The 19,889-nt window shown below is 37.5% G+C and overlaps 1 protein-coding gene across 1 annotated transcript in view; it reads left to right on the plus strand.

Moving 5' to 3' along the window:
• The first annotated feature begins 1,767 nt into the window (after nt 1-1,767).
• The window catches only part of LOC150110075 (phosducin-like protein 1), a 145,539-nt gene continuing 127,417 nt past the window's right edge, over nt 1,768-19,889 (plus strand). The window contains exons 1-2 of the mRNA XM_090391151.1: nt 1,768-2,090; nt 9,375-9,571. Coding sequence (XP_090247277.1) covers nt 9,389-9,571 — 183 coding nt within the window. The 5' untranslated portion in view covers nt 1,768-2,090; nt 9,375-9,388. The remainder of the gene's footprint in view (nt 2,091-9,374; nt 9,572-19,889) is intronic.

Raw genomic sequence — 19,889 nt, forward strand, 5'->3', positions numbered from 1 at the left:
AAATATGTAGGCTTTGTATTTTGAAAACTTTTGAATGTATCTATATAAAATATAAGCAATTATCGCTGTTGCTATTATACTGTTACTACTGCTATTACTACTGCTCCTACCACTACACCCTCTACTACTTGCAAGCACACTGGCCACTGAATTAAAATCCTTTATGCAGAAATACGTAAAGGAGCAGGGCCATACTTACACTTTTGCCTAGGCGGGCGGAACCCGGGGTACTAGATGACTCCGTAGCCCCTGCTTCATTGCTTGGGGCCTTTAAATTTCCCCGAATTTTTCAGGGGACCCCCAGTAGAGCTTCATGCGCTGTGCATAAGTACGGTACGTGCTATTCAACTATATGAGAATTCTGCTGGTCAGTAATCGTCAATGGCGTTGTTCACAATAGGAAAAATACAGGATCGTTCAGAGTTCGATAAATGGCTTATTGTCGGAGACCGTCTCGCTGAAGCTACGATTATGAAAATAGCAGAACTGAATGCTTCTCAATAGGTGAGATATTCCGGGTGTTTAATCTGTAGAAAAATAACACATTACTTGTCTAAGAGGCATGACTAGTCCTAAGAGAGAGAGAGAGAGAGAGAGTCCATCAGGAACGAAATCGTGTTGTCTGAGAAGGCTTGTATGGACAAACAGCTTCCTGTCTGCAGCAATTGACCAAAGAATTTAATGGAGGCTTTTCTTGACCCATACTCATCAAGCTATGCGCAAGGAATTGAAGAGGGTCGGTATTATTAGTTGCATACCTATATGGAAATCACAGATTTCCGCAAAGAACCAGAAAGTTGATCTACTCCGGTGCAAGGAACACCTTGACTGGACATTAGAAAACTGGAAGAAAAGTTATGTAATCAGACGAGTCATGGTCCACCTTATTCTGAATCGAAGCAGAGAGTTTGCGTGTGTCCATGTAAAACAATGAACACAACTTAAGATTTTGGAGGTGGTGTCATATTATGGGGCATGTTGTGTTGGTATGAAACAGGTCCCCTGATGTTGCTGGAAGGTTGAGTGTCCTCAAAGGAATATCTGAGCATTGTTGCCGATCAAGTGCATCCTGCAATGTTGACTGTTTACCCAGCAGGTGACCGTTGTTTTATAGACGTCATCCATGTAAAATTACTGATTTCATATGTTCCATATAAGATTTTGTTAAGACGTCATCCATATAAAATCACTGACATCCATATAAAATCACTGATTAAAGTTTGTTTTAATCCTTTTCCAAAGAACCAGAAAGTTGATATACTGTGGTGTGAGGAACACCTTGACATCAGTGCTACTGTCTATCGCGCAAGAATTATTCAGCAGTAATTCAGAGCACATGACAGCGACTTCCATCACCTTCCCTGGCCACAACAAAGCCCGGATCTGAACCCCATTGAGAATGTATACGACATTTTAAAAAAATCAGATCCTGATTCATTGTCGTCTTCCGTCATATCTCAGCCAGTTAAAGGACTGTCTGGTGAACACCTTGTATGTTGTAGTCATAGATGCAATCCAACACCTTGCGGAATCTATGCCAAACGGCATATGTGATATAATTCCAGCTAAAGGAAGTCCAAGACGGTATTAAAAAAAATTTCTAAATCAGTGACTGGTATATGTAGTTTATCCACATAGCGATTTTCGGATATATCTTGTGTTATTCTCGATTCGTAGATGAGAGCTTTTTCGAGGTTCGAGGTGGTGCTGCAATAAGGTTTTTTTTTTATTTATTTTTTATTTTTTTATTTTTAATGAAAACAAATATGAGTCTGTTAGGTGAGGTTTAAGTGACTGTTCTTTAAGGAACTAGGCTACTGATATGCATTCATCGAGATGTTTTTAACTGCATTGATAATCAGTTCTGTTAACAGCAAACTGTCTTAACGAATATATGATCATTTGATTATTCTGTGCTTTTATATAAAATTCTCACCTAGAACTGAAGTTGTGTACCATTCTCATTTATGCATACAACTGGATTAAGTGCTTTTCCGTAACTTACTGAATATGGAATCAAATTTTTGAGATATATGTTATCGTTTCTAAATTTGTGGAAATTTTACAAGATGTGGGTCATTCGATACTAGGTGAGAGTATAAAATTCGCGAAGTAGGTTGTTTGAGTGGAAATAAAGCTGACACAATATATGATATAGGATGGCTTAAAGGCCTGTTTATTGTCAAACGCTACAGATTCCGTTATATATGCATTAAACTTGTGACTAATTATCGTGCTTTTGTATTTTCAAATTATTGTGACTGTGTTTCCAATAATCCCATATCCTTTGTCTCCTCTATTTTCATCTCTCCAACCTCTTGAAGTGAAACTTTGCCAATATAATGCACATTATCCGATCATCTCTCGCCAAAATGCATGGCTTGACACTTCAGAAATATTTAATGATATTCCCATTAATTAAAGCACCAACCTGCTCAAATCCTTTTGTAGGAAAAGCGTATCAGAGTTCTCTGTCATTACTCTTTTCAAATTATCATCATCATCATCTGTAAACAAATAAAAATCTCTTACGAAAACGAATTATATATATATATAGAGAGAGAGAGAGAGAGAGAAAGTTTTTTTATCTTGGGTGTATTATACGTTAAAGATACCAAAAAATTTGATGCTTGGTTTTAATCCTTTTCCCAAGTAAGCAAAACAAAGTTTTGCACATGAAATATATTCATGTCTAAGCTACTTGTATATAGAGGCTAATGACTTCATACCGTATCATATTCTTCATATCACACCTCATAATACATCCAAGGTAAAAAACTTTCTACATCTTTTTCTCATCCAGAGATTTTTATTAATAAAGTCAAACACCTTTTGTCTACTTGTATATGATTTATTTGTATATGTATATAATTTTTGCCTGTGACACACAGGCAAAAATTATGCTATTAAATAATCTTTTTACGAGTTTTTCCGTTATTAATTTTGTATTTATATGTCTGCTTATGGTATTCCATTATTAAAACCTATTGTAAGCTGGCATACTTTGGACAGACAGGCAGATCAGCAGTCATCTGCCTGGAGGAACACAAGTCGTACATCTGCAACCATGACTATGGTCAGTCAGGCCCGGCTGATCATGTCTTGGATACAACCCGCGGGATCTCATGGGAAAAAAACCACCATGCTCCACCACAGCAAATTCAAAAAAGAAGAGACTATTTTTAGAATCAGCAGCAGCTCTCAGAAATCAACCAAATCTTAATAAATACAGTTGCATTAAGCTTCCTAAGATTTGGGAAACACTTATCATCATAGATCCCACCTTACGTTCCAGGCCAGCTACAACCACCCTTAGAGGGCGCTCCACCTAGATACGACTTTAGTCGCCCATGTGGTTGGGCTTAGTATTGTGTGGTATTTGTGTATATGTTACATTCCCTAAAGATGTCTCAATGCCTGAGATGAAATATAGGAAGTATTAAATTCTGTTTTAATCCTTTCTGAGTCATCATTTCCAACATGATGTCTTCACAGCATTTAAGCCTCTACACACACACACACACACACACACACACACACACACACACACACACACACAGATATATATGACTTCTGCATTACTTCAGTCTTGGTATCTCTCACGGGCCTGACTCCCACTGATGAGACCTCAATAAAGGTCGAAACTGGTCTGGGTAGTGGCCCTTCCCATTATGTATTGCATTATACATTCCTGAGAGGAGTGTGTGCTTTGCATTATTATGCTAAGCATTAAAACCATGTATAAACTTTTTTGGTATCAATGATACCAAGAAAGTTTATACATGATTTTAATGCTTTTCCCAAGTAAGCAAAACAAAGTTTTGCACTTGAAATATATTCACGTCTAAGCTACTTGTACATAGAAGCTAATGACTTCATATCACTTGCTTAGTATGTATTCCATAATGCAAAGCACACACTCCTCTTGGGAATGTATAATGCAATGCATAATGGAAAGGGCCACTACCCAGACCAGTTTCGACCTTATATGTATGTATGTATTAAAGTGTTGTCCACAGAACATGGCAATTTGATACACTGCTTGCTACTTCTCATTTGAGATGTTTTTCCCCCTCCCATATATGACTTGAAAGACTGTTCTTGAAAATGAGTAGCGGGAAAATGGATAGAAATTGGTAGCCTGGGTACGATAATGGCTGGCTGATATTGAATGCTTTTACAAAGTCTAGAAAAATGACTCTTGTATTTGCTGTCTAGTATAGTTGTTCAGTATCTACACAGTTGTTTAAGTTATAATTCAATGATACAGTTTATAGTGTGAAAGGAGATATTCAGCTGTTTGCAAACGATGCTAAATTAGAAAGAGCAATGTCAGAAGGTTCTGATGTGTTGTTGTTACAAGAAGATTTGAATACAAATTATTATTACGTGACACCTCTAAGGCAGTATCACATAACAGTAATTTAATGGAAATTAAGAACAGTAGAGAGAACAAAATTAAGTATTAGTTTACTGCTTCCAATACTAGAAGCAGTATAAAATGTTCAATACTGAACAAATTGTGACAAATTCGTGTTTCCCTTGTGCAAAAATTCATGATATTAGTCGTGCTATCCAGATGCAAAAAAATGGTAAGTCGAAAGAAATGATTGTCTTGGTTGGTACAAATGATTTGAGAGGCAAGAAGTATTCTATGAGGGAGGATGTAAAGGGGTTGTTAGAAGAGAAAAACTGAAGAGTGAGAAGGCGAAGATTGTAAGTCTCCTACTACGCTATGATAGAAGCGAACTGAGGAGGTGGAGGGTATTGTAGCCAGTGAGTCTATACATAGATTGTGCAGAAGGAATGATGTAGGATTTGTTGATCTGTGGTCTGTTTTTGACAGAAAGAAGAATTTGTACAATGCTGATGGACTGCATCTAAATGGTTTTGACATTAAGTGTCTGGAGAGAGCTTTTTTCACCGAGCATGCTGAAGCACAAATTCAGGAAAATTAAGCAATTAGAGGAGGAAGCAAGTGAGTTTGCGTGAAGGCCCATGATTCGAATGCGTGTGAGAATGACCAAGTATGCAATCTAGTCTCACAAGCAAAAATATTGAATAGGGTAGCCAATATAGGAAGTAAAGGTTGGGGGGGGGGGCTAAAGGGATGCTGTAGTTTCTATATACTAATGTCAGAAGTATCAGGAACAAGAGGGAGGAGTTTTTGGTATTAGTTAGTGTAACCTCACCAAAAGTTAGGCATTACTGAGACTAACAACAGATGATATAGTTACAGGGATTGAATGTGAAGGATTTAGTATTTTCAGGGAATACAGAGAAGATAGGATGGGGGGGGTTACTGGGGTACTGCTCAAAAGAATAGGAGAACAGCCCTCCTTCATTTAGGCAGGAGGGTGACTGTTCATTTGTAACTTATGATAAGAAGGATATAGATTAACATTATTATTATTATGTATACGTCCAAGGAGTCCAAAAACTCATTGAGTTTTTGGACTCCTTGGACGTATACATAATAATGGAGTCCACAACTCAAGGAGTCCACAACTCTGTCTTCATCACTCAATCCACCAACTACAGTGAACTGCAACTATCATCATTATCTTCACCAATGCTATCCACTGCCCACCATGACAATCACAAACATCCATGCCCACGGCAGGATTCGAACCTGCAGCCTTTTTGGTTGGAAAGCGGATACGCTAACCACTCGGCCAACCAGGCCAGCATGTAGCATGTAAATATAAAGAGCTTTAATAAGCTCCAGTGTACAAGGTCTTTATTAGGCTATGTCTGGATATGTGCCAATTTGATCACTTTGGTGTCAAGTAGATAATGATTATAGAAAGATTGGTTTAGAGAAGAAAAAAACTAAAGTAGTGTCAGGTCTGTAGAATGTTGGTCCTATGATAGATTGTGTGGACAAGAAATTTAGGCATGATATTTGGTGAAGATTGGCACATTAAATATAAGAAAAGATAATGAATAAGTTAGGCTGGTGTGTTTGGTAGTCAGTTGAATATTTATTTGCTTATATGCATACATAACTATTACAACTTGGTTACTGTTAGTCAAGGATTACTTTCATTCAGTTTTCCCAGACCTTGCTATATCTATTTTTCTCTGTACTTTATATTTTCATCTTATTATTATACCGGACCTCCATGGAGTTACAACTCATTGCAGGAGTCCAATCTTAGACAACTCAGTCTGTCCTTAAATCTGCTTACTGTCTGCACATTTACCATTCTATAAGACTGTGCATGCGATAGTCTAACTACTTCATGCAAAAAAAGCCACTTCTTACTCTTCCCCTCTTCTTAACCCATCTGTCCCTTAGAACAGGTAAGCCCCCCTGATTAGAGGTTACTATGAATGAATGCAGCCAGCACATCACTCCTCTGCTGCATCCCATAAGGGCAAGTATTTTTTGCTGTTGAACTGTGTTTATGGGGTCGGTTCCCCCTGTTCTGAGAGATGACGAACCTGAGTTTCTGGGAGAAGAAAACCCTCTACCTCCCTATGAGTCCAGGTAACTCACCATTTGATTCAAAATTACCTGATAATGGTTAGTCATGCATAGATGGGATCCAAACATAGGTCTCTTCAACCAAAGGACTCACTATACCAACTGAGCTATGGAGACTCTAACCTTCTCACTCACTAGCTCCTTTTGTGAATTCCAAAGATTGTCTTCTTGTCCTTGTTCCTTCCCTTTGTCTTGCTATATGAGGGATCATCCCATTGTTAATCCTGTAAATACTATTCAAGTCTCAATCATGCCTTCCTTTCATCTTCTGTCCATCAAGCAGACTCTCAGCTTGTCCTATTAACTAACATTGTACAGGCCCTATATCATATTTGTTATATGCCTCTGTACTACCTTCTCCAAGGTTAATTTACCATCTTCAAATTCCAGTGACCAGATTTGGACATGGTAATCCAGGTGTAATCTGATCAGGGCTTTATACAATGGAATCACCACTCTTTTTCTCTCTGCTGGTCAGAGTGCTTAGTACTGCAGCAGTCCTGGGTTATCTTGACTATTTATGCAGCATGTCTCCTAAACTTCGATTTTTTTTTTTATTATTATTATTTTAATTGATTATCATCCCAAGATTCCTTGCCTTCTCTACTTCTAATATAGCTCCACCAACAGAATGTGCAACCTCTCATTGGTGGAGTCCAAATTTCAAGATGTTACATTTAGTATCATTAAACTGATTTATTTACTCATCTGTCTAGCTAATTCAAATCCTCCTGAACGGCCACCACATTGACACTATTACTGATAATCCCTTCCAACATGATTTCCCTGCAGTTCTGTGACATTGGCATAAAAACAGCACAGGTCCCATTACTGAGCTTTGTAGAACTTCACTTTTGACCTTCCTGTTCCTTGATACTTCCCAATATACACAACTCTGATATCTGTCAGACATTCAATTTTCAATCCAATTCACTAACCTGACATCTAACTTTAGATGTTGCAACTTAAATATTTACTTACCATGTGGCACCCTGTCAGATGTATTTAAAAAATTTTTAAAAACGGAAGTATATACCTAGAGTCTTTGGACTCCCTGGAGGTGTCACGTAAGAGTAATAATAATAATTACCAGGATGCCAGGAAAAGTAAATAAATTTTTTTTTTTCTTCCATCTAAAGAATACAATAACCAAATAACTTACTTTTATCAAAATACAAAATTATGAGTTTTCTATTAAATTCATACTTTGATTTCACATGGATCCCTGTAGAGAGCTGTTTTTAAGAAATATAGCACTAGGCCACCACTGGTTTGATTCTAGTCACTGGCTAGAGAAATTTTTTACTAAGCCTTTCTTTGACCAGTTCCCAAGTTAGTTGATCTTTGGCATGGGCAAGCAGGTTTTTTTATCTCAGAAACTTTAGTTTCTCAACCCATAAACCCAAGAAAATTAACTGTGGAACCTACATTATTTCAGACAGTAATATATCTTGTTAGGGTTAGGGACTACGAGATGGGGCACTTGTCTACCTCTTCACTAAATGCTGTTTAAAATTAGTGATGGTCTTGAGCCAGTTATTTCTGATTGACTACAGTGGCATTTGACTGCCCCCTCAAGCTTCATAAGCTCCAAAAGTTAGGGCTAAAATGGCCTCTTATATGGAAAATGAAAGTTTTTTTTTTTTTTTTTTTTGAATGCCTCTAAATTGAGAAATGCTACATACATGAAACATCACAGAAGTTCTGCCAGGACTATATTTTTAAAATACAGTAAAACCCCGAAGTTATGCGGTAGGTGGGACCAACAAAAAGCGCGTAAGTCGAATTCGCGTAACTCGGGGTATAATTTTGCATGTAATTTATATATACAAACATACAATTGGGACCAAAGGTTTACAAAAACACCTATATTTTTTAAGAAATATAATCATAATTGTAGTTTTTTGTACATAAAAAAAAAAAGTTATTTCGATGTCGATGGTTTCATAAAATCTAATAGATTCGTCTGACAGCATAATGTCTTTTTCTTGTCACGCAAAATTTCTTCATAGCAAGCTAATGATTTTTTTATTCCTTGCCTTGTGGCTACAATTCATTCCTCATTAGAATCTATGTCCTGCAAAATCTGTAAACCTTTCTTTTATGATTGTTCTTACTGTGGATTCCTGTAGATCGAACTTCTTTGCTCGCTCACAAATTTTCATTCCGCCTTCAAAATCCTTAATAATGTTGAGTTTTGTTTCCAAAGTTAATGTTTTTCTTTTCTTGCTGGCTGTAGAAGAATCGGACTTGCTTCTTTTGAATGACAGTATTATTTTTTATGTGATAAAATTTTTATCAAGAACGTAACATTAAACAATCGCAATGTTTGTAGACTATAAAAATCGTGTATGAATGGAGACGCGCAACAGTGCCGGATTTACGTATAGGCTAAAAAAGCTATAGCTTAGGGCCTTGCAATCTGCTGAGGTCTCAAATAAAAAAAAACAAAAAGACCAGCTGATGTAATTTAAAACAGTAGGGGGCCTCTCCTCAGCAAGTCTAAATCCAGCCCTACCGCACGAAACATGTCAGTGCTTGTTCGCAGCATGTGCGACACTGGCGAATGCGGTCGGCGCCTGAAAGATACGACTAGTGATGAGGCGTGAAGCTAAATGGGAATATGTACATATAAGAACCGTGTAACTCCCGATTCGCGTAAGTCGGGGCATGACTATATTTTCATTTGATCATACAAAACAGATTTTGTAGGTATATGTTTATGAGCAATGTTGAAAGCCCCATATTTTTAATATAAGTGCATTTCTTCATATGGATAATGATTGTGTAAGGTATGCATTTAATCTGTTATTTGTTAACCTATTTGAACTATATTTTTATTTTTATCATTATGGTTTTTTTATTTATTTTTTATTTTTTTTAGAAAATTGATCTATCATGGCTAATTTGGATGATAAAATCCTTGGAGAAAAGCTGCATTACTATTGTAGTAGCAGTGAAGATGAAGAAGAAACTGACTGTGAATCTGGAAGAGATAAAGAAGAGGCTGGGTCTTATTCTGATGGCTTGACATTTATTCCTGAATCAGAACTTGGAGAATGGGAAGGTTCTTCTGTAAATGTAAGTTGGGATATAGTTTAGTCTAGTTTATTTTTTAATAGATGTTGTGTAGTCAGGGAAATGTTTATATGTAAGTGATCTAGGAAATTGCCTGGAGCCTTATATTTAAAAGTACAAGATATTTATTGCTATGAAAGTTAGAAAGAAAAAGAAATATATAGTTACTGTGGGAAAGTTTGGCACAAAAAAAAAAGTGATCATGCCTGCCTGGTTGTTAGAGGTTAGCATATGTACTTTCCAACAAACCAACAGGCGGTGAGTTCAGCTCTTACCTTGTGCATGAATATTTATTGTCTTTGGGTGGAGATGAATTTGATTTCCCAATATGAGGCCACCACCATTGGAGATTTTTATTTCTCTAACTTAGCACAGAAAACAGTGCTACATACTATGACCCAAAATGTAGGACCAGGAAAGGCCTAAGGCCTTCAACAGTATCCTGTGCTATCTAACTCCAGACCTGGAGATTTGAGAAGTGTCATTCTCTCATAAGGCCTCCGTGCCACAGGTGCTCTGCAAGGCATATAAAGAGAGTATCTTGAAATTAGCTCAAGAGAGTTCAAAGCTTAGTAAGTCTATATAATCCTGCTGATACATCTTTAAAGGATATAGTTTGCACAGGTAAATTTTGGTATAATGTGGTGTTCTTCCAGAAGCAGCTGTACTAAGTCTTGGTTTTCAGCACAGTAGGCAGCATTCTCATGATTGAGTTCAAAGCTTAGTAGGGTAGTGAGTCCTTTCTTTTATTGTTACACAGTGATCAGGATTCATTTTAGACAAATTATGGACTCTACAACTCTGTTATAAATAATAATTTTTAATTTCCCGGCATTTCGACCTTCATAAGGTTATCATCCTGGAGTGTATATATATATATATATACACACACACAGAGACAAGCTAAATTACATTTCACATAGTATGCTAAAGAGACAATGATTTGATCAATGGTTATTCTACAAGCCTGACCTGTAGTGAAAATTAAATTAAAATAAATCATCATCATCATCATCATCAAATTCCTGCCATGTACCCTCAAGGGGTGTACAGGATATGACAGTACTACATGAAAAAATTACATCATTACTAACTTCCTATCTACAATTTTCCTCCAAATCAGTCTGTTACTTGTCAAGACTCCAACATTATCAGATTTTATATTTCTATCATCTAAGGCACTTTGTACCGTATCAATCCACCTATATCTTGGTCTTCCTCTGGGTCGTTTTCCTGCCAACCTGGCAGAGAACACTTGTTTTGCTAATCTTTCCTCTCCCATTCTATTTAAGTGACCATACCATCTGAGATTAGCTCTGCTAACGCATTCCTGGATGCTGACAATGTCAAGTTCTTTCCTAATATCCTCATTTTTAATATGATATTACCATTGATATCATCTGTTCACGCCTCTAATCTTTCTCAGGACTCTCATATCTGCGGTCTCTAGTCTTTGGTCAAGTGTTTTACTTCTGACCCAGCTTTCAGATCCATAAGTTAAAACTGGTTTGAACACAGTCTTGTATACAGCTAATTTAGTGTTCCGACTAATTTCTTTCTTATTCCATATGAATTTATTCAATTGACTTCCCACGATACCAGCTTTGCTGATTCTGTTGTCTATTTCTATATTTAGTTTACCATCTTCAGTAAAAATTGTGCCTAAGTAGCTGAAATGTTTTACTTGTTCCACAGGTTCTCCATTCACAACACAGTTGACATTTTCAATGATTCTGCCTATTTTCATTGTCTTTGTCTTTTTATTGCTGATCTTCATACCATATCTATTACAACAGCTATTCAATTTAGTCAGAGAATCTTGCAGACTTGTAGCGGATTTATTTACAAGTATAACATCATCCGCATAAAGCAAAGAACTGACATTAACATCTCCAATTTTGATATCAGGTTTAATACCACATTCCTTCATAATGTGATCCATATAGATAATGAATAACAGAGGGGATAATGTACATCCTTGTCTCACACCAGATTTAACATTAAACCATCTTCCTGTACTTCCTTCAATTCTAACTGCTGACTCACAACTCAAATAAAGACTAAGTATTGCTTGATATAATGCCCCATTGACACCATATAACTGCAGCGTATTGAATAGCTTCTCTCTTGGCACCTTGTCATATGCCTTTTCCAAATCGACAAAACTTAAATACAGATCTTTGTTATATTCCCATGCTTTCTCGACTATTTGTCGTAAAGTGAAGATCTGATCCTGACAGCCTCTATTTGGCCTGAATCCAGCTTGTTCTTCACCAAGCTTTTCTTCCACAATTCTTCTCAACCGTTTCTCAAGTATACTTGCATAGATCTTGCCAGGAACACTCAGTAGGGAAATACCTCTGTAATTCTCACATTCAGTTTTATTTCCCTTTTTATATATGGGTACTATGAGAGCTCTACTCCAATCATCGGGAATTCGTCCCTCTGTCCAGGCTTTCTGAACTATGCAGTGCAGCCACTGTAAGACTCTTATACCACCATACTTCAGCATTTCTGGTCGAATATCATCTACTCCTGCTGCCTTTCCACATTTCAAGCCTTTGGTGGCTTTTTCTACTTCAAGTATGGATATGTATTCCTGACTGCATGCCTGGTCAGTGTTTTTTATCACTGTGCTGTCATCACTGCTTGTTTCATTTAGCAGTTTTTCAAAGTAATTACTCCATACTTCAAGGATATCTTTTTCTCCTGTTTTCATTTCACCTTTATCATCTCTAATTCCTTTTACAGCACTCTTTCCTCCATTCCTAAGCTTCTTCAACAACCTCCAGAATATTTTGCCACCTTCTTGATATTTATTTTCTATATTCTTGCCAAAGTCCTCCCATGACTTTTGTTTAGCTAGTTTTACACACTGTTTAGCTTTTTTACATTTGTCTCTGTATTCTGTAAGAGTAAAAGCTGACTTATTTGCCAGGAACTTTTGATATGCTTTCTTCTTTTCCTTCACTGCCTCTTTAACTTCCTGTGTCCACCAGGGAGTTCTGATTTTTTTATCTCTGCACACAACCTCACCACATGCCTCTCTGGTAGAATCAATCAATGTTTCCTTCAGAGTTTGCCACTGAATCTCCAAGGTTTGATTCCTGTTCTCAAACTCTTTCATTTTCTTTTCAATAATATTTCTGTATTTTAGTCTACAGTTTACATCTGAGAGCTGCTCAACTTTTATTCGCTTTAAAACTTTCTTACATGTTATTCTTTTCAATATGAAATTCAATTTTATCCTGCTCAAGACTAAATAGTGATCACTTCCAATTTCAAATCCTCTGTACACTCTGGTGTCCTGCACCAGGGAGAAAACATCACTATCAACAATAACATAGTCAATGAGACTTTTCTTATTCCTAGCCTCTTCTCTCCATGTGAATTTGTGCACATTTTTATGTTGGAACATGGTGTTAGTAATAACCAGTCCATGTCCTGAGCAGAAATCCAACAGATATTTGCCATTATTATTAGCTTTGCTCTTTTCTCCAAATTTTCCCAAAATATTTTTGTATGTCTCACAATCATTTCCTACTCTGCTATTTAGATCCCCTACAAGGACCAACTTTTCCTTTTTCATTGTGTCAGTTGCTTTTTCTAAAGCCTCAAAAAATTCCTCCACTTCTACCTTAGTAGAACCTTCTGTGGGACCATAGGCACAAATAAGTCTCATTGTCCAGTTCCCCATTCTCATATTTGCCCACATTACTCTACTTGAGACTGACTGCCATTCAAGAAGATTAGCCTTGTATTTTGTGTTGAATACTATGGCTACTCCTTCTTTTCCTTAAAATAAATGAAATGAAATAAAATAACTACATCAAAGCTATATTCTATTTAAGACAACATCAGAGAAACATTCTTTCATATAGATAGTTTTATTACAGTAAAAATGATGTCCTAATTTAACATGACAATTGCTGATAGTTGAGGATATAGACAGCCCCAATTATCACCTAGCCAAGAAACTAGTGTCAACACTCAAGGAGTTGGTAGGTCATTCCCGTCCTATATTAAAAACACACAACACTTTGTAAACAAAATCAAAGACATCACACTGAAAAAAATTGATTTGGTAGTCAGTTTGATGTCTCTGCTCTCTTCACAAAATGTCCCAATCAATGACACAATCTATTACACTTCTATTACAGGACAGATTCCCTCCCGACATCATAGCACTCTTTGCACATGTACTATGGTCTGACTATTTTGTGTGACAAAACACTTTCTCTCTCCTATTGTTAATTTTACATAGAATATTAATATTACATAGAATATTTTGAGCATCGTGCTCTAGATTCCTCTCCTTAAAAACCCAAAGTCTGGCTTAGATACATTGACGATATTTTTGCTATCTGGCCCCATGGCTGCCAGACATTAGACACTTTTCTCAGCCACCTAAACAAACAACAAAAACACATACAATTCACAATTGAGATTGAAAAGCAGAACACATTTCCGTTTCTAGATATACTTGTTACACGTTATCTTCTGGCAGTCTTTCCTTCACTGTTTATCAGAAACTGACACATACTGGTCAATATATACACATAAACTCATACCATCACCCAACACAAAAACTAGGTGTCATTAATACACTAAAAAACAGGGCTTTGAAGATTTGGTCCAATGAACAAGCACTTAAAGATGAATTAAAAGTCAGCAACACCCTTCTAAAAAATGGTTACAGCCAAAATACTATCAACAAAATTCTGTAGAAGACCTTACTTAAAAACAAAAATAAACTAGACTACAATAAAACTGTAACCATTCCATACATTAAAGGGATATCAGATAAAATAAACAGAATACTACAGAAATACAACCTTTAAACCACCTGCAAAATTAAAGAACTTACTCAACTCATCCAAGGATCCACTCCCTCCATTTGTAATTTGTCCTATATAGGGAAAACAGGATGCACAATTCCTATCAGAAGAATGGCACATAAATGACACATTAAATATAATAACTGTAAATATAATGATAGTATAAATGGTTTCTCAGAGAACAAAAAAGAGGAGATAGATGCATTGAGTGAGATCGCGTTGTTGAATAGTGCGATAGAAAGAGCAAAACAGCAGCTAGAGTGCATGAACAAAAGTAAACTGAATGAACCAACCAATAATAAAAGGTATGACAGGAAAAATAGACATATGACTGTGAACATGAACAAAATGAAGGATAGAGTGCTGTATGGAGACTCTTTAGTACGAGGTGTGTTAGTAGAGGATTTGACAAAATCGTACCAACCTGGTGCGACCATAAAGGACTTAACTGAGTCTATTAGAGAGCAAAAGGTAAGGGGGAAAGAAATGATTGTGGTGGCAGGTACGAATGATTTGAAAGGAGATAAAATGGAAATGATAGAAGACATGAATGAATTGTTTGAGGTAGCAAAAGAAAAGAGTGAGAGAGTTAGAATGATTAGTCTTTTGCCACGGTATGACAGTGAAATGTTTAAAAGGAGGGCTATAATTGTGAATGACTTTATGCGTGGGTTATGTATGACGAGTGGTGTGGAATTTGTGGATGTGTGGAGTGAGTTTGATGGGCGAAAGGATCTATATAAGATGGATGTCTTGCATTTGAATGGTTACGGTGTAAGAAGACTTGAGAAAGTGTTGCTGAATGTAGTGGATGTGCAAATTCAGGGAAACTAGATTTGTTAAGGGGGGGGGGAGTAGAGATACATTCCTTATGGAGGCAGTTGAATGTAAAAATGAATATAATATGCCAGAGCAAATAAGGACAACAAATCTGAGTGGGATAGTTAATATAAGGCATCAAGGTAGGGTTGGGGCTAATGGGGGTCTTAAATTCATGTACACTAATACTAGGAGTATTAGGAACAAGAAGGAAGAGTTTTTGGCCATGGTTGGCACTTCCAGACCACAGGTTATAGGTATTAGTGAAACATGGCTGACTGTAGATGATATAACTAGTGGGATTGAATGTGATGGGTATAGTGTTTTAAGGAATGACAGAGAGAATAAAATGGGGGGAGGAGTATTGTTGATGATAGCTGATGAGCTCCAGCCAAGGAGAATAGAAGTTGAATTGCAGGATAGAGAAAAGAGCACATTTGAGGCCATTTGGTGTGAGATTGTGGCTAGCAGAACTAAATATACAATTGGGTGCTGCTATAGACCAGGTGATGGAAAAGATGGTGGTGACAGTATGCACAAGCAAATAGAAGAAATGGGTGGAAGGAGGGTGATTATTATGGGAGATTTCAACTATGGTCACATTGATTGGAGTGAGGAGAGGACACACGGGAGGAAGGAACTGGATTTTATGCGGTTATTAAGGGATAACTATCTGCGACAGCATGTAATGGAAAATACTAGGGGTCAGAGAGTGCTTGACCTAGTAATTACATCTGAGGATTTGGCTGTAACAAATATGATCACATTGCCACCAATCGGTGAGAGTGATCATAGAGTCTTTACTTGGGAGGTGGCTAAAGGTGTAGAATTTTCAATTAAGACAGGGTACATGTGGAATTATCGGGCTGGAAAGTATGACAAGCTTAGGAGTTTGATTGGTTCGGTGCCATGGCATGTAAAACTGCAAGGACTAGAAGTTGATAGTGCATGGGAGGTAGTTAAGAAGTGCTTGCATGAAGCAATGGCTGACTGTATACCTAGAGTCCGAATAATAAATCAAGTAGGGGTTAAATGGATGAATAACACCATTAAGCTTGAGTTGCAAAAAAAGAAACAACTATGGAAGGAATTTAAGGAGAAGGGTGACCGGCAGGCACATGAACGGTATAAAGCGCAGGCCAGAAGGGTGACGAGTGTGGTAAGAAAAGCAAAAAAGGATTACGAAAGAACATCGGCCATGCAGGCTAAAGAGAATCCTAAACAGTTTTTTAGATATGTAGCAAGTAAAAGGAAAAATGTACATGGCAGATTGATTTTAAAGAATGCCGATGGTAGGGAGGTAACTGAATCAGTTGAGATAGTTGAGTTACTGAGTGAGCACTTTGCAAAAGTATATCATCCAGGTGGTGACATTGCAGAAACGAATAAACCAGTAGATTATACGGGAATTGTGGTTAATGAAGTGGAGGAGAGTAGTCTATTGCATAACCTCAATGTCAATACATCTGTGGGATTGGATGGTATACCAGCTCGTATTGTACGAGAAGCAGCTAAAGAATTGTCAGTACCCTTGACCATTTTGTTCAATTTGAGTCTCGGGTCTGGGTTAGTCCCGAGCGGGTGGAAAGAGGGGAAAATAGTTCCACTGCATAAAGGTGGTTCCAAGACTGCTGTTGTAAATTACCGACCGATTAGCATATCAGGAATCATTGTCAAGGTCTTAGAGAAATTAGTCAAGAAAAGAATACAGGATCGGATAGATGAAAATGGGATATTGTATTGGGGACAACATGGTTTTGTGAAGGGTAGATCATGCCTCAGTAACTTGCTCACGTTTTATAACACAGTGACGGCTGAACTGGATAGGGGTAATGGGTTTACAGTGATACTACTGGACCTTGCCAAGGCCTTTGATAGGATACCACATCTAACCCTAATCAGTAAACTGGAGCAGATGGGTATAGATATAGGGTTGGTGAGATGGATAAGAGGGTGGTTGAAGGAGAGATATCAAAGAGTGGTTTATTCAGGAGTGGAGTCTAAAAGACGTCTTGTGACTAGTGGAGTGCCACAGGGCTCTGTTCTTGGACCACTGCTTTTCAATTTGTTCATCAATGATATTGGAAAGGATCTGAGAGGAAGTGTTCACTTGTTTGCTGATGATGCAAAGTTGGGTAGAGCAATTGTGAGTGCACAGGATGTCAAAATTTTACAGGATGATTTGGATAGTTTGGAGGACTGGGCTAGGAAAAATGGATGTCAATTTAATATGGCAAAGTGTAAGGTTATGCACTTTGGGGTGAAAAGAATAGCAGCAGTATATCACATTGGTGGAACCATACTCCAGGAGATTGATGAGGCCAGGGATTTGGGAGTGTTGGTGGATAGAGAGTTGAAGTTTAGGGGGCACATTGCAAAAGTAACTAAAACAGCTCACCAAATCACTTGGCTTCTGAAAAATACTTTAACATGCAGAGACGAACAAGTTGTTGTTCCTCTGTATCGAGCCTTGATAAGACCCCATCTGGACTTCTGTGCCCAGCTATGGGCACCAGGGTTTCTTCGTGATGGGGAGGAAGTGGAGAGGGTCCAGAGATGAGTGACCAAGATGATAGCAGGTCTGTGGAATGAACCTTATGAGAATAGGTTGAAGATTTGTGGGTTGCAGAAATTGGACGATAGGCGAAGGAGGGGTGATATGATTGAGACATTCAAATTACTGAAGGGTTTTTATAAGATTGATCCAGAAGATATTTTTGAAAATATGACTGGTGGTGGGAGGACTAGGGGCCATGCATGGAAGCTGGGCAAGAGCATGGTTGACAAGGGTGTTAGAGCTAGGTTCTTTACTTGGAGAGTGGTAAACGAGTGGAATAAGCTTCCAGAGTCTGTTGTGGGTGCTACGACCTTGAATGAGTTCAAGGCAAGGTATGATAGATACTGTGTGAATGTTGAATAGTTGTTCTTGACATGATGTTAGGGCCTCCCTCGATGAGTCTGTCGACTCCTTGGAGTTTCCCGGAACAATAATAATAATAATAAACTGTGGTCAAGCTGGCCTTTCTGATCATATCCTGAACACTTTACATAGAATTGACTGGAAAAGCACCTGTTGTTTACATCACACCAAAACATGGTATGAACATAAATTTAAGGAGGCTTGTGAGATTCTTATCAGCCACCCTAATCTTAACAATAATGAGGGTCTAAAAATCCCAAGAATATGGAAGGCACATATTCTACCCACTTAGGCTTTCTCCCTAACAGTTAATTATAAATAGGACCATAAATAATCCAGGATTTTAAATCTAATGTAACAATTGTCATGTTAAATTAGGATATCATTTTTACTATAATAAAACTATCTATATGAAAGAATGTTTCTCTGATGTTGTCTTAAATACAATATAGCTTTGATGTAGTTATTTTATTTTCACTAGAGGTCAGGCCAGTAGAATAACTGTTGATCAAATCATTATCTCTTTAGCATACTGTGTGAAATATAATTTAGCTTGTCTTTGTGTGTGTGTGTGTGTGTGTGTGTGTGTATATATATATATATATATGTGTGTGTGTGTGTGTGTGTGTGTGTGTGTGTGTGTGTACTCCAGATGATGACCTTAATATGAAGATTGAAACACCGGGAAGTTAAAAATTATTATTTATAACACAGTTGTAGAGTCCATAATTTGTCTAAAATGGAGGGTAGCGAGTGATCACCCAGAATCCACAACTTGTACATTGATAACGAATAACTCATCTCCTCTCTTTACTACAAGGTCATGCTTCCTAAATCCAATGTTATTCCTATAGTGGGGGGGTTCTACTAATGTTATCCAACCTTTGTTCTTAAACCTATTTTTTATAACCCTCACTATAGCATTGTGTCTTCAGACATGTACTCCATGTGTGCAGTAACAATGCTGAGCAACATGAGCCAATGTTTCTGTACTTTGACAATCTACTGTGCATTTTTTTTTTCATTACTTCTTCTACAAGGTGTATACATGCTCGAATCAGCAGAAATGCATTGATTCTTGTCCTAATTAAATCTATATATTCAAATCCAAGCAAAAATGTAGCTATCCTTGATGTTGTGAGGGAACGTGTTTAGATTCTTGTAATGCATCTCTGTAAAGCGAATGGTGTAACATTTAAAACCATCTCCTCTGTTCAACTGAAGCAGTCCTGGATTGGTGGTCTTCTATCAATCACCCATCCATACATTGATAATCATCCTTAATACATGAAGGCAGCAAGATAATTCTGAAGCGGAGAGAGAAAATTTCTGTAATCTGGACACTAGCCATTGCAACGAGGGAATCCCAACACCTCCATGGTTTTACAGCGGCATGGAAAAATGCTAATGGCACGTTGTGAAGAAGCTGTATGAATGGACTGCTGAGTTAGCTGCTACATTCATTTGGGACAGTACTGAGAGAGAGAGAGAGACTTTACCTAGGACTAACCCATGGTAGAGTCTGAGAAGAAGGAATTAATTCAGAATGAAGAGCCTCTATTGAGGTTTAAGTGGGCTTTACAGAGAGAAAAATTCCTGGCACAGATGGGAAAGAGGAACATCCTGCCAGAGAGAAGAGAACACCAAGGTATCTCCACTCCTCCAGAACTGAGATAGAATGCAAGGACATGCTGTACAGGAAGACTCAGTTCTCAACCTTCAGTTTCTATCTGAGGGGTCAAGA

The sequence above is a fragment of the Typopeltis vanoorti genome, chromosome 1, assembly GCF_054136105.1.
Source record: "Typopeltis vanoorti isolate ZY-2024b chromosome 1, IOZ_Tvanoo_1.0, whole genome shotgun sequence".
NCBI classification, from domain to species: domain Eukaryota; kingdom Metazoa; phylum Arthropoda; class Arachnida; order Uropygi; family Thelyphonidae; genus Typopeltis; species Typopeltis vanoorti.